This window comes from Mustela nivalis (genome assembly GCF_964662115.1).
Source record: "Mustela nivalis genome assembly, chromosome: 9".
NCBI lineage: Eukaryota > Metazoa > Chordata > Mammalia > Carnivora > Mustelidae > Mustela > Mustela nivalis.
The window spans coordinates 89,790,306-89,805,270 of NC_139028.1; the positions used below are offsets into that span (position 1 = coordinate 89,790,306).

Genomic DNA, 14,965 nt, shown 5'->3' on the forward strand with positions numbered 1-14,965 from the left:
TTAAAATAGCACGATACTAAGTTAGACCTAAACAAAAACAGTTTGCTTTTTACACACAGATGACTTAAGTGTGAAATAAATCTTATTTTAAAAGACATAAAAATAAATACAACAGACTACTTGCTAAATGAGAGTGTCGTGGGGGCTTTTGATCGCTCGAGTAAGTTCCAACATTGCTACACATGAATAGTAGGGACAGAACTGCAGATGGACTAGATCTTTTGGCCAATATTGGGTTGAATGAGACTTTTGATATCTCAGCCATAATGAATAAAAGTTAAATTCCTCTCCACCGTAGCTTTTTGTTGCTGTTATTTATTTTTACTTATTTATTTGATTTGTAACTACGGTTAGAACAGGTTTCCTGGGATTAGGAAGTGTAATTATTTAGGCAGCAAAAAGTTGTTTTAGAAATTTTACTATCATTAGGAAGAAGCTTTAAAAGGCTGGAATTCCATTGTCTTGTAAGAAGTAAGAAATATTTATTGATTCCCAAATGGAGCTGAAAAAAAAAACCTTTCCTCTTTTAGAAAGTTGTGAATGACCCAGCGAGAGCTCTAGTAAGCTTTACTGAACCAAGCTGCTAATAGTTATTTAATGTTATTCTTCAGTGTGAAAGAATCTCCCTAGATTTTCCTTTTAATCTCTTTGAATTGCAGGCTCATAAACCTCTCTGATGAGTCCTGCCAGTGTTTTCTTAGATCCCACTGTTGAGACAAAGGAGCTACAGAATTCTTTCACCTCTTGTTGTCAGACAAATCCAATAGAACACAGGGTCAGAAGGGCCTGTACTTCTGAAGGTTGAAAGATTCTTTTCCAAGTAACCACATAAATTATTTGATTTTATCATTATATTCCACAGGAATTTCCTTTTATAATGCATTGCTTTCTATATATAAGGAAATTTGGATCTTTTTCTGGTCTCCGTATTTAGCTAAGCTTTGGGTATAGCACAGGGTGTGAATAGACCTACATACCTTAGGAAAAGCTGAGCCCATTTACTTCAAAAGAATTAGGAATCTTGTAGTGTAATTGGACTTAAGATAGAGTACCCAAATACCACGCATTGCGTTTTCTTTCCAAATGGCTGGGTTTGTTTGTTTTTAAGTTATTACCATTCTGGAGCTAAGATTCCAGATTCAAATCTTGTACCTATTCCTTTTTTTTTTTTTTTTTTTTGGTACCTATTCCTTTAATTAAGTCGCTGCAGAAGTCAATTTATGTTTTCTCACTATTTTTAGTAGTGTCATGTTAACAGGAAAACTTTGAGATAGAATTTATATTTTCAGATACCTATTGAAATATTTCATTGTAATGAGCAAAAATATTTGTAATATGTAATACTCAAAAGAAAAGGAACTTACCTATTTTACAGATGCCATGCCTGATTAGAAGACAATTATCAAAGCTAATTACAGGGTTCCTGTGAGTTACTTTACAGGCTAGGGAGGAATTAAGTTTTCTAATTATAACTACAATGGTGGACAAGCAGAGATCATTGTTTAAAAAGAAAAAAAAAAACATTGATTTGTTTGTGCTCCTTCCTTGTAATCGTAGTTAAGGGGGAAGTTGCTGTTGCCCCATTCCCTGGACACCTGCCTCTCAACAAAGGATTGTGGTCACCTCCCCACCCCCTACATTTAGATTCACCTTTTACTTGTATGTACCCCTTCTGCTCATTATACAGTTCTCCAGGAATCCAATTTTCCCTGAGTTAATCACCCCCAGCCTTTTTCAGAAGTTGTTAGATTACCATCTTTTCAGGGAATACACACTTTCTTAGGCTTTTAACTTCTTTTCCCTAACTTTTATTTCTATTAAAAAGTATAGCTCTTGGAGTCTCAGCATACTACTTTAAGACTTTTTGTTGAAATGTATCATACATGCAGAGAAGTATACCAATCCTAAGTGTCCAGCTTGATGCGTTTTCACAATAAATACACCCATCTGACCAGCACCCAGAAGGTCCCTTGTGACTCCTTATAGCCACCACTTTCCCCCACACCCAATACCACGGTGTCACGCAACAACTCGGGGTAGTTTTGCTTGTTAGATTTTATGTAACGGGGTATCATATAGTATGCTCTCTCTTGTGTCAGATAGGACTTTTAAAACCAGAACCTCACAGAAACCTGGACTGTATCCACATAATATTGAATAATCAGATCAAATAATTAGATGTTTAGATAGCCCCAGAACATGAGAATAGTTTTTATTTTTTTTAACTCTGACCTTGGGGAAAGTACTAACCAATTTTGCATTATTTTCCCTCTTATTATGAGATATCATCTAAGTTGATCTGTCATCTTAGAAATAGGTCACTATTCCAAAGTAACTGTATGTAAAGAAAAAAATAATAAAAATATAAAGGCCCTTTTTTTTTGAGGAAGTGGAATAATAGAGAGATGCTCCACGTGAAACACTAGGTGAGCATGACAGTAGCTTCCTCGTGGAGAAGCACAGCAATATGCTGACTTCCTGGGCAGTTCTCTTTGCCAGTTATTTCTCATTTATTATTTTCAAAAATAGCATAGTGGACATATACGAGTGGGTTGTCCTTCTGTGTAATTGCTGTATTGCAGGTGTACAAGGTAGGTTAAATTAAGGCTCGTTCATCTGTCCTTACCTCTGCCTTGTCTGATTTGCTTTAATTGATTTCCAAAATTACTGAAGATATCGATCAGATACCCTGGAATATAGTCAGCTTGATTGTAAATTATTTACATCTGTTTTTCCTCTAACAACAGTCTGTTAAGTGCCAATTACCCCCATTCATAAATTTAAAAGTGTTTCATTTCTCCATTCAAGCAAACTTACCTTAGTCATTCTAAGAAATTGAAACATATGATTAAGATTTGTTTTTCTCTCCCTGGGACTTTTAGGGAGAATTTTTTAAAAAACTAAAATACTGAATAATCTATAGCCAAGTGTGCTTTATATAGAATGTAGAAATTGTTTTGTTCAGAGATTACCTCACATACTAATACAGTCTGCATAAGCTATTCAGTGGGCACAGAGATGAAGGAACTCCCCCACCCTCCGACTACTGGGCAGAGTCTTTAATCTTTGGATTTTAGGGTCAGTATAATAGACTGTTGGGACCTAGTAAATATGAAGTGATACAATATTTGACATACTTAATAGAAAACCACAGTGAGTTCAAAATATTGTATAATTTTTTCATCTATTTTAAAATTGTGTAACTCACCAATAAATTCTGAACAGGCAGTTATTAAATATAATTAAATTGTAGGCATTCACACAACGGAACAATGGAAAGCATTTCTCAGCAAGTGAACAAGAGACTAGTGAGACAGCTAAAGAAAATTTCATTGGGGTGGGGGGTGGATTTTATTAGTTTCTTTTAAGCATCGACTTCTAGAAGAACAATACAAGCATACATGAAGTATAACATGCCTTTAAAAACAAAGACAAGTGCTTATCTATAGTTGCTTTCTTTGTCCCAAAGTATACTTGTTTTAAGCAAGAGTACATGCTTCTACTGCCTAAACTATATGCTTACTAAATTCCAAGCTTCTTTGAACCTTCCACCTGCAGGGAAAACTTTGGCCTAGGAAATAGCAATAGAACATCAACACAATACAGTTACATGGTTATTGAAACCTTTTAAAAGTAAGTCTTGAAGTTACCAATTCCTCTCTTGCAAGCAGTTAAAAATCAGGTGACCCTTACATTGGTTAGAGCTTTGTTCTTTAAAATACTTTTAGATGGGGCGCCTGGGTGGCTCAGTCGGTAAAGCGTCTGCCTTTGGCTCAGGTCATGATCCCAGGGTCCTGGGATCAAGCCCACATCAGGCTCCTTGCTCGGTGGAGAGCTTGCTTCTCCCTCTCCCTCTGCCTGCTGCTCTGCCTGCTTGTGCTCTTTATATCCCTATCAAGTAAATAAATAAAATCTTTTAAAATAAATAAATAAAACACTTTTAGACTGATCTCATTTGATTAGAACAACACACTGGTCTGTTCTGTCATAGCAAATTCCATAGACTGCGTGACTTAAACAACAGAAACGTATTTTTCATAGTTCTGGAGGTTGGAATTCCAAGATCAAGGTGCCAGTCAGTATGGTTCCTGGTGAGGGCTCTCTTCCTGGCTATAAATGGCCTTGTTCTTTACTGTGTCTTTATTTGATACTTTCTTTGGTACTTGTGCATGGAGAGAGAGACCCACTTTCTTCCTCTTATAAGGCCACCAACTCTATCAGATTAAGGCCCCACCCCACTCTTATGGTCTTACTTTACCTTTATTACCTCATAAAAGGCTTATCTCTAAATACTTTAACATAAGAATTTTGGGGGGACACAGTTCAGTCCATAACAACCCTTCTGAAGTAGATAGGAGATAACTAAGTGTATCTAAGGTATATTTCTAAGGTTAGAAAGCTAGTGAAATATTATAGCTAAGGTTCAAATACAGTTATTTTTGCCCAACCCCATGCTGCCTTCCTTAGTTATAGGTATAGCTTGACAAAAAAAATTCCCCTCTCACAAAAATAGGGGTTACTAGTTAATCACAAGGAATCACCAAATCAACTCCATGGTTTTTGCATGTTGCATATTTGTGGAAAATGGGACAGATTTTGACTTTTGAGGTTCGTAAGAAGTGGACTACAAGTCAGTTAGCCTTAAAACTGCTGTCAAAAGTAGTAAACTTTTAAGTTTTTAAATGGCAAGTAAATTATAGCTGTAGTCAATGGGCTGCAGTTGCCTTTTCAGCATTCTTCGTGGTTATGATTAAAGTGTCAAATAAATGTTGCATTTTGTATTTTACAGAAGATGATCTAAGAAATGTGGGACCAGTAGATGCTCAAGTATATCTTGAAGAAATGTGTTGGAATGAAGGTTGGAATTTTTTCTCTTGACTACAGTAAAGGAAAACATTAGGGATGTTAAGAAGAAAAACTCTTCTGGGATATTTGGAAATCTTAAAAAAAAATAGTAATAGCTTGGCTTTTTAAATATATAAATATGGGTGGTTTTAGGAATTTCATTCTAAACTTCAGTTATTGATGGTCCTCTATATGACTCATTTCCAGTTATTTGTCTAGTCTAAGTAGATTTAGGTATAGAAGGTTTCATGTGGTTTTCTTTTTTTAAATTACTTGGGTTTTGGTTTACTTTCCATCCAATAGGGAAAATAAAGTTAATATTTTCCATCCTTCCTATGTTGACATAGGAGATGAATTTTCTATTAGAATTTTTGTTTATTTTTATTTCTTTACATGGCAGGGCAGGAAAATTTTGGAAAAATTTGGAAAAGAAAAATTTGTCACTCCCTTTACCCACCCACCATATCTTATCTTTTTTCCCTTTTGTATTATTAAAATTTTATTTTATTATTTTATTTTGAGAGAGAAAGGGAGTGTACATAGAGGGAGAGGGACAAGCAAACTTTGTGCTGAGCCTGACACAGGGCTTGATCTCATGACCTGAGTTGAAATCAAGAGTCAGACGTTTTAACCAACTGAACTGTGTAAGTGCCCTCTATTACTAGAATTTTACAACTTTAACTTCTCTCCTGTTCTGATAATTTTGTGAATTGCTTTGGCTAGAAATGGTAGAGCCCGTATAGAGCCCACGAATGTCACACATCTAGGTTTCTCTGGGAAAATGAAGAAACTCTTCCTATTTCTTAGCATTTTTATATACTTTAACCCTGTAACTGTTGTTCAGCCTGGAGTAAAAATTCCCTAGCACTTTATAAAAATTGACTAATGAATGTGGATAGGCAGAAAATAAACAGTTCATCATCCTTCCTGAAACCAAGTATATTGGAATTTTTTTTAAAGAACTGGTTTTTTTTTTCTTTTTAAGATTTTATTTATTTGACAGAAATTTGTGGGGAGAGAGAGTATGGACAAGCAGGAGGGCAGCAGAGAGGGAGGGAGAAGCAGGCTTTCTGCTGAGCAGGGAGCCTGACATGCTGTATCCCAGGACCCCAGGAACATGACCTGTCCCCAAAGTAGAAGCTTTAACCAACTGAGTCACGCAGACTCCCCTGGAATATTTTTTTATGGCAAATTTTTAACATAGTGCTGTTAGGAAGGTGGGTGATAGGCTATTGACTTTAAGAGGAGCATCACATTTTTGCTTATGGGTCACTCAGCTCCTCAACTGCCAAATGAAATCCTAGAGTATAAATTCTTATTTGCAGTGAATGATTGAGAAACTTAAAGTTTGTATAACTGGGGCTCCCAGGGTTTTATAATAGTTTCATCAGTGGAAACAAGGGAACTACTACTATGAAAGTAGAATATACTAGTGACATAGGCTTTGGTGAAAGGCTTCCAGTTCATGAAGGGGACAGACCAGAACATATAATTTATCAAGGAGACCTGCCCAACTAAATACATTTTTTGAAAATAGAGTATTGCTACCTCATCAGCTAGTATTGTATGTGTTTAATCTCTTCTTGGACAAATTAGTTCTTTTTTACTGTAGTTGATTAACACATTTTGTTTCCTAGTGATTCCTGATAATATGAAAATAGTCAAAACTGGTTTTTGCATTTTTTCCTTTAGTAGCTTTTTAAAAAAATACAAATAATAAGTTTTTATTTTAAGTTAATATGGATTGGTGGTTCAAACATCTGTCCAGTCAACAAATACTATGAGGTTTCTTCCTTTAAAAAAAAAAGAAGATTTTATTTATTTATTTGACAGAGTACAAGCAGGGAAAGCAGCAGGTGGAGGGAGAGGGAAAGGCAGGCTCGCTGGGATCACGACCTGAGCTGAAGGCAGATGCTTAACTGACTGAGCCATCCAGGTGCCCCTCAGCTTTATGATACAGGTGAAAAAAAACCAAGATGGTGAAGGAAATGTACAACATGAAATTGTTATGTTATGTGTTACTATCCTTGGAATTTCCTTAAATAAACCTGACAGTGAAGATACAGAAGAATCCTAACCATAGCCAATGAATCAGTTATTAGAAGCTAGAGTTACTCTTAAAAGTATAGGACATCCTTTGACACTTATTGTTTATTTATTTATTTATTTATTTATTTATTTATTTATTTCAATGCTTATTTAAATTAAGGGTTTTTTAATAAAGAGGGAAGCAATCCTTAATTTTGTGAGCAGCAAATAGCTGCATGAAGCCATTATTTCTGCAGGGGTATTTATAAATTAGTAATATAAGTTTTGTAGTCTTGGAAGATGAAAATTCAATAAAAAGTACGGTCAACTGGGCAAATTAAAAAAAAATTGTTTGAAGATTCCCTCGTGGCCATTTTCAGAGTAACCTTGGAAAGTGAAGATCCAGAGGCAGGAGAAAAGTAGATGAAACCCAACATGATAGATAAAGCTGGATTACCATATTCTTGATCCAAGGATAGTATGAAACAATGAGAGAGGGAGAGAGAGTGAACACAGGCAGACAGAATGGCAGGCAGAGGCAGAGGGAGAAGCAGACTCCCTGCCGAGCAAGGAGCCCGAGATGGGACTCGATCCCAGGACGCTGGGATCATGACCTGAGCTGAAGGCAGCTGCTTAACCAACTAAGCCACCCAGGCGTCCCACCTTTTATTACTCTTAAAAGCCATCCCTGAAGAACTGTTGAGAGAGTGGTTAACCTTTCTCCTTAGTCCCCTTGTTGTACAGCTTGGTTATTTTGTCTTCAGTGTTTTTAAAATGATTTCTGTGATGATATCACTTGCTAAGTAATAGAATAATATAAGAAATGTAACAAGATGTGAATTTTTAGTGAGCATTAACATTTGGAATTATCTATGACAAAACTCCTCAGTAGCCCATGGTGGCCTCTGCATCATTTACTGAGCACATGTCACCTCAAATTGTTTCTGAGTGTTCACTGAGGTGGTAAAAAAATAAGATGGACATTTAGCTTTAGAAAACCAATGGTTAGAATATGTGCATTTTTAGACAACTTAATAATGAAACGATCACTTTTGAAAGCCTGCTACTACAATATATATGTTGGCTCAGACAGGAAAGATGTTAGCATTTTAAAATTCCAAGATTAAATTATTTTTCTTTATGGACAAAAAAGGCATTGTGGTGAACAAAAAGGAAGATTAGGTGAATGAATTCATGTTTTTGTTACTGGTAAAAGAAACATATAAAGTTAGCTTATTTAATTTTAATTTTTCCAAGGCCAAATTTGATTAGAGAACAAATACAAGGCAGTTGAATTTTTTCTTTTCTTTTTTTCTATTAGTGGCATATAATGAGATCTGAGTGTTAAAGAATGAAGTCTGAGCACTGAATAAAGATACCTGATGTACCTCTAGTAAATTATGACCGTCATACAATAAGGTGATCAGTAATTATTTTTCTTTTACAGTCACTTCTCAGTGACAGTGAAATGGAATGACTAGTGGATCAGATTCTTTCAGTTAAAGGACATAAGCATTTCAGCTTCCCAAGAAAATGGTAGATTTAATAAAATTTCCACCATTAGTAGGCTAAATGTTGCGCCGTATCACCTCTGTTGGGCATCTCACTTCACAGAAATAGTATGATACTAGAACAGAGTATCTTAATGTTGAACTTAAACAGTTAAGTTAGCAGGACGCCTGGATGGCTCAGCTGGTTAAGCATCCACAAGCAACAGCTCCAGTAATGAGGATCAAGCCCTGCATCAGGCTCCCTGCTCAGCAGGGGGCGTCTGCATCTCCCCCTCCCCCCACTCAAGTTCTCTCACTCTCAGATAAATAAATAAAATCTTAAACAAACAAACAGAGTTTTCTCTAAAAGAATATACTCCAGGCATAAGCATGTAGGGCTATTTCTCTTTCCTTCACAGTAGTATTTTTGACAAATATATTGTTGAAAAGAATGTAAAATTTATGTGGATCTTAAGAAAACAGAAGACTTCAGATAAATGTCCTGGGTCGCTTCTGAGCTTCTGCTCTCCCCTCAAGATCTTTGGGCTGTTGATTCATAATCCTCTACAGCTCTCTTATACATATCAAGATTTTTTAGTAGGTAATTTTTAGAAACACTGCCCCATACAAGAATTCGTTTCAAGTTCTCATTTAAATATGTTTTATACTTAAGGCACTTCTTTCATTTTGGAATTTCTGTGATAAACTGCATTTTTAAAAAGCTGTTAAAATAGTTACTTGCAAGTGTTTGAAGTATTTTGTTTTGTTTTGTTTTTTACAGATGATAACTCTTTTTCTCTGAGTTGCCGATGTGGTGGAAAATACAGGGTTTCCAAGGATGAAGCAGAAGAAGTTACCCTGATTTCTTGTGATACATGTTCTTTAATTATAGAACTCCTTCATTATGGCTGAAATTGTTCACTGAATGATCCTTTAACTCTGGATTCAGACATGTTGAAGAGAGCCCATTCAAGTAAATGTATAAAGCTGATAAAAAGAAGTAGGATTCTTTTTTTTGGTCAGCTTTTATTTGCAGAGAAAGTATAAGACTGTCAAGCAAGGGCTATCCCAGATTAACAGAAAATTCATTTAATTATTTATATGTATTTATACTTTCTATTTATAGATCCTCCCCCCCAAAAGACTTGAATTATTAAGTTCTATTTTGTGAATTCCCATCTGAGAACTTTGTTATTTGGTCCATTTTCTCCTTGGTATAAAATAAGAATTTTCCTTTTCTTTAAGTATGTCTCTTCTTATAATGGGTCACAGTATTATAATGTTCCTTTATAGTTACTGGGTTTCTGAAGTAAACATGACATTTCTAGCTGCTAAAGTTACAGGCCTACAGTACAAGTATCTCAAAGTTTCAAGTCATTAAGATTAAACTGTAATCTTTGTAAATAACATGTGAGCCTAGTACTCCCATAATGAGGGCTGGATATGGATATTCATGAAGTTATTTCAAAGTTGATAAAGAAGGTGAAATGACAACTTTAGAAAAGAGAGCTTTTGGAGTAAAGACTTGACTCCAGTCCTGGCAACTCTATTTCCAGATTCTTCATGGGGCTACATTAAAGGGAATAAAGTTTAAACAATGCCATCTTCAACTTTAAGTGTAACTTAGGAATGGTAGCTCTAAAAAATAATAATAATCTGAAACTGTCACATTACTTCCTTTTTTATTTCAAAGTACTAAGTATTAATTCCTGTATTTAAGAATAAGGAATCATTGCATTGCTGGTATGAACAAATGGACTTTTATAATGTTATTATTGATTATAATGGATTTTATTTTTATCTGTATTTGATACTCTATATACAGTATAAGTCAGGAATCATTTTAAAAGATTGAGGTATCCTTTATGGGATCACTGGAACTGTAATTTCAAAAGAGTGAACCAAGTATGTGACTTAGCAGGTTTTTATTGGTTGAATTCATGGTATTACTGGTTTGGACTTGAAAGACTAGTTATTACTCTGATGTGTAAATGTAGCAAAAGTATGAGGCACAGTCAAGAAAAGATTACTTTTATTAGAACTATTAAACCAAAAATTCAGAAGTGAGGTGGTCATCCAGGTTTTTTCCCTAAAAATATTTTTATATCTATTAGATTTCTTGGATTACATTTCTATCCATATATTTGGAACTAATAGCACTTACAATATGTATTGTTTATTCTTCCATATAACAATTACAAATGACAAAAACTAAGTAGCAAATAGTTTATTAGTTAAGTACATGGATTCAGGGGCAATAATAAATTCACTTGGAGAGAATAATCAAAAGAATAAATGCTTGCTAATCGTCAGAAAATCTGTGGCCATTAGGGCTGTCACGGAGAAATCCAAAATCACTCAGAGGCCAAATCTGTAAAATTGAAATGTGATTGAAGACAGTTAATGAAAGTGTTACATCATCATCATTCCTTTTATTCATCCCTTTTCTCTGTGCAATGTAATTAAACACTTTCTCCTTATTTTTAGTCAAGAACAAATTTTCTATACAAAATGAGACTTTACAAAGTAAATTTGTATGTGTATATGTATTTAAACTCTAAACTTTGGAACACTCATATGTTATACAAGAATTTATATGTTATGTGGTATATGAATGTATTATGTGTGTCTGTGGGTTTTTTTTAACTACCCTCAAAGTTAACTATAAACCCAAGGATTTAAGTATAACCTCTGCGTAAGTAAAGAATCCTGCAGATTATCCAATAGCATTCATGTGTTTTTCTTCTTACTGCTGTGTTAAAAAGGAGGAGCCAGTGAAAATAATCATCTTTCCTAAGAGTCCTACATTTATTATAACCATGTACATAACTGGGATATCCCCACTTAGCAGTGTAGTTTGACTACACTGCTCTTCTGCAAATGCATACTTATGTCCAAGATAGAATATCGTTGTACAAGTTGTATGAGAAAGAATTATATTCTGGAGATATAAATTAAAGGCTTCTTATAGCTAAGGTTATTTGAACTTTATTATTCAAACAATTACTCTTAATTACCTGTCTCAGTAGGGAAAAAGGTAATGTTAATAGCTACGAAGGCCAGCATGTTCATAAAATGTAGCTGCTGTAACAGTTAAGTCCATTGACAGCCTAAATATTTCAAAGCTCATTTTGAAAGAAAATATTTTTCTTCCAGCTCAGAGAAGAAAACCTACATTTTAACCAGAAAATAATACCTTAAAAAAGATTCGTCCTCTTATTAGTCCATATGGAATAGGTCCATAATATCTGGAATCTGTAGAATTCTGTAGATTATCACCTTCTAACCAAACATGACCTGTTGGCACCTAGATTTAGAGAAGAAAACAGCCCATTTAAAAAAACAAACAAAAAACTAAATATGGTAATAGGGAGAAATGTCTTAAAGTTCTTGTTTATAAAACACACACCATATGATTTGTATTTTTGCTTTTATTTCCTGCACAATAAAATATCTTTTATTAAATACCAGTAATGTTAAGGTTTTGTCATTTTAAAAGACCTATCTTTTTTGCCACATGGTTCCCAAACATTAATTTGTTACACAAACCCCAAACTGAGGTTATAAGAGATCAAAACAGTGTGACAGGGTCATTAATTTAATAGACTTCAAAAGAGGTCATTAGGATGCTGACTGAAAATGTGCCCTCCTGTCTCTAAAACAGCATAAGCAGGGCAGCCACTCACTCAGCAACATCCTGGGGCCAGTACCAAGGCCAGACCTATTAGAGTGCTCATGATGAACTAAATGGTAATTGATTGTGACATCAATTACAAATAATCTCATCATTTTATTGGAGTGGGCTTGTCAGAATTCTAATTAAGATCCCTGTTCTGCCTTTGTACAGGCCATATCTTCAATGCATTATACTTCAATAATGACCATCAGGAACTAGAAGGACTTATTATAAAATCATCAGTTGTAAAATTAATGATGGTGACCTTCTACTAAATCAAAGACCCTATCTCCTATATTGTCCTACATACTAACTGGTAAATGACGTTTACAATTTTACTCAATGTAAACCATAAAAATATTTATAACATAACATGTTAACTTAAAAAAAATGAGCTCTGTGAAATGAAATATTTGCCCATTAAAAAATTACTCTGCAGCAATAATCCTTAAAGTAGCACTTTACAATACAAGTTATTTTATAGTTTCTTTTACCCAAGAAAACTTGAATTACTGACCAGACCAAGATGATCTACTGGGAAGGAATTTATTTTCACTTTTCTTTTGACTAGCTTTTTATGACTTGGGAACTTTACATGAAGAAAAATACTCCTACTGGGTTAAATAAGAAATGACTGCAAATTTTCAAAATGTTACAAATTACTGCTATTTATTTATTTATTTATTTATTTATTTTTTATTTTCCAAATTACTGCTTTTTAAAGACTTTATTTTTTAGAGTAGTTTTAGGCTAACAGCACAATTTCCCTCCCATCTCCTGCCCCCAAACATTCATGACCTTCCCCACTATTGGCATCCCCTACCACAGTGCTGTATATTTGTTATACTTGGTGAACCCACATCAATATCATAATCACCCAAAGTCCAGAGTTAATTTAGGGTTCACTCTTGATGTTGAACATTCAATGGGCTTGGACAAATGTATGACAGGTGTCCACCACTGTAGTATCATAGAATATTTTCACTGCCCTAAAAACCTTGTGTGAACCTTGTGTGAGCTGCCTTATTCATGTCTTCCCCCCCTACCTCCTCTATTACCTTTTGGAAAAATAAATGTATACAAGCATGTAAAAGATGAATTTCACTTTGTATCAGAGATTATATAATTTTGGAATGTCTTATGTAGGAATATTTGTTCAAAACAAATCAATTATTTTAACTACATACACTTAAATGTTAAATCTATTTGTAGAGAAAAATTTCCTGAAAGAGTATCAGATGCTGTAAGATCACTTATTTTTCCCCCCACTATTAGTGGAACCAGTTATAGGGCTAAGAGCAAGACTAATTCGTATCTGTTTAAGTGGATTTATGTGCAATGAACCTTAATATTGTTCAGGTAGAAAAGTGAATCCATCTCAGATCATAGATGAAAAAAAAAACAACACCCCAAAAATAGTATATTTGGAAAAACCGTGTATCATTAACATAGTCTCAAGTGCCACTATGGGAGAAGCTATAATACAGACAACTTTTATGTTTAAATTTCCATAGTTTCTCCTTAATGTGTGTTTGTTTCTGAGTTCTAAAAAACAGGCAATAAACCAAGATCCAATATATATTCCACTTCATGAAGCTTTCCCCAACCTTGCCTGCCCATACCAAATACTCTTGATGGTTTAGAGCATTTACCATACAAAGTCTGTCTTGCCTGGGGCCCTAGATTATAACATTAGCTTGCTTGGCTTTTAAATCTATTATTTTGTGACCAAATAAGCCAACAGACAGTAATCATACCATGATCTTAATTCTTTACAACACCTAAGCCAAATATTTGGTGGTTTTTTTATCTATAATGTAAGTAGGAATTCTTATAAAGTACAATCACTTTTGTATGACCCAACTTTCTTCCAAATTAGTTAAATAAAGTGATGAAGTGTTATTTTTGGTATAATAAAATTAACAAGTACAGAAAGGAATCTGCTCAGAGAAATCCAGAACATATTACCAGAAGCCTTTGGAAGAGTGACTCAGGCTATCTTGACCTAATCCTTGATTCCAACAGGTGGAATATAAAGAAGGGAATAGTAGAGCAAGCCAGTGTATATACATGGCTTTCTAGTTTATTTATTTATTTTTGAAAGATTTTATTTATTTATTTGACAGACAGAGATCACAAGTAGGCAGAGAGACAGGCAGAGAGAGAGGGGGAAGCAGGCTCTCCACTGAACAGGGAGCCTGATGTGGGGCTCAATCCCAGCACCCCGAGATCATGACCTGAGCTGAAGGCAGAGGCTAACCTACTGAGCCACCCAGGTGCCCCTCTAGTTTGTTTTAATTTAAGGATAAATTAAGAACGCAATTTATCCTTAAAACAAGCTGTGAAGTACTATTACTGATAGTTAATAGAAGTAGGTTCAATATGGGACATGCTAACTCCCATTTATGTTAAGCCTATACATTCTAATACCCATGTATCCATTTACAGTAAAGGAATATGCTCTACCTCTCAGACTTCAGTGCTTGATAGTACACAAAGCAAGGAAACAACCTCATCGTTGATGGAACCTTTAATAAGAACTTCTCTATAAACAGGAAAACCTCTAAGTTGGATTTTTAAAAATCAAAGCAGTCACCTTTGCTGACCTACCTGTCAATTACTCAGTGTCCAGTAAATAATTCCACTTATTTTTGGTATAGGGTAAGAGAGTAAAGTGTTTTAAAGTTACACTTTAAAAATCAGTTTTTTAGAGGTATACTTTATATACAGTAAAAAGCACTCATTTCAAGTTTGACACTAGTTTTGGAAAATGTGCACACCTATGTAACTGCTGATTATAATCAAGATGGAGAGCATTTTCATCATGCCAGAAGGTTCCCTCCTGTGCCAGTCAACCTGCCATGCATATACCTGGTACCATGCAACTAGTGAGATCTGTTACTGGAAACTAGTTTTACCTGTTCCT

The 14,965-nt window shown here is 34.7% G+C and overlaps 2 protein-coding genes across 15 annotated transcripts in view; one reads left to right on the forward strand and one right to left on the reverse strand.

Annotated features, from left to right (window-relative positions):
- Positions 1-11,833, forward strand: part of DNAJC24 (DnaJ heat shock protein family (Hsp40) member C24) — a 55,790-nt gene extending 43,957 nt beyond the window's left edge. Inside the window, exons 4-5 of one of the 2 annotated variants that reach the window (XM_082748883.1) lie at positions 4,790-4,858; positions 9,145-11,833. In XM_082748883.1, the coding sequence (XP_082605009.1) occupies positions 4,790-4,858; positions 9,145-9,275 (200 nt within the window). In that variant the 3' untranslated portion in view covers positions 9,276-11,833. The remainder of the gene's footprint in view (positions 1-4,789; positions 4,859-9,144) is intronic. The other variant, XM_082748884.1, reaches the window with a different exon arrangement.
- The window catches only part of IMMP1L (inner mitochondrial membrane peptidase subunit 1), a 77,413-nt gene continuing 72,826 nt past the window's right edge, over positions 10,379-14,965 (reverse strand). For all 13 annotated transcript variants that reach the window (XM_082748878.1, XM_082748872.1, XM_082748874.1 and 10 more), the window contains 2 exons: positions 11,560-11,670; positions 10,379-10,734 (listed from right to left, as the gene is read on the reverse strand). In XM_082748878.1, coding sequence (XP_082605004.1) covers positions 10,666-10,734; positions 11,560-11,670 — 180 coding nt within the window. In that variant the 3' untranslated portion in view covers positions 10,379-10,665. The remainder of the gene's footprint in view (positions 10,735-11,559; positions 11,671-14,965) is intronic.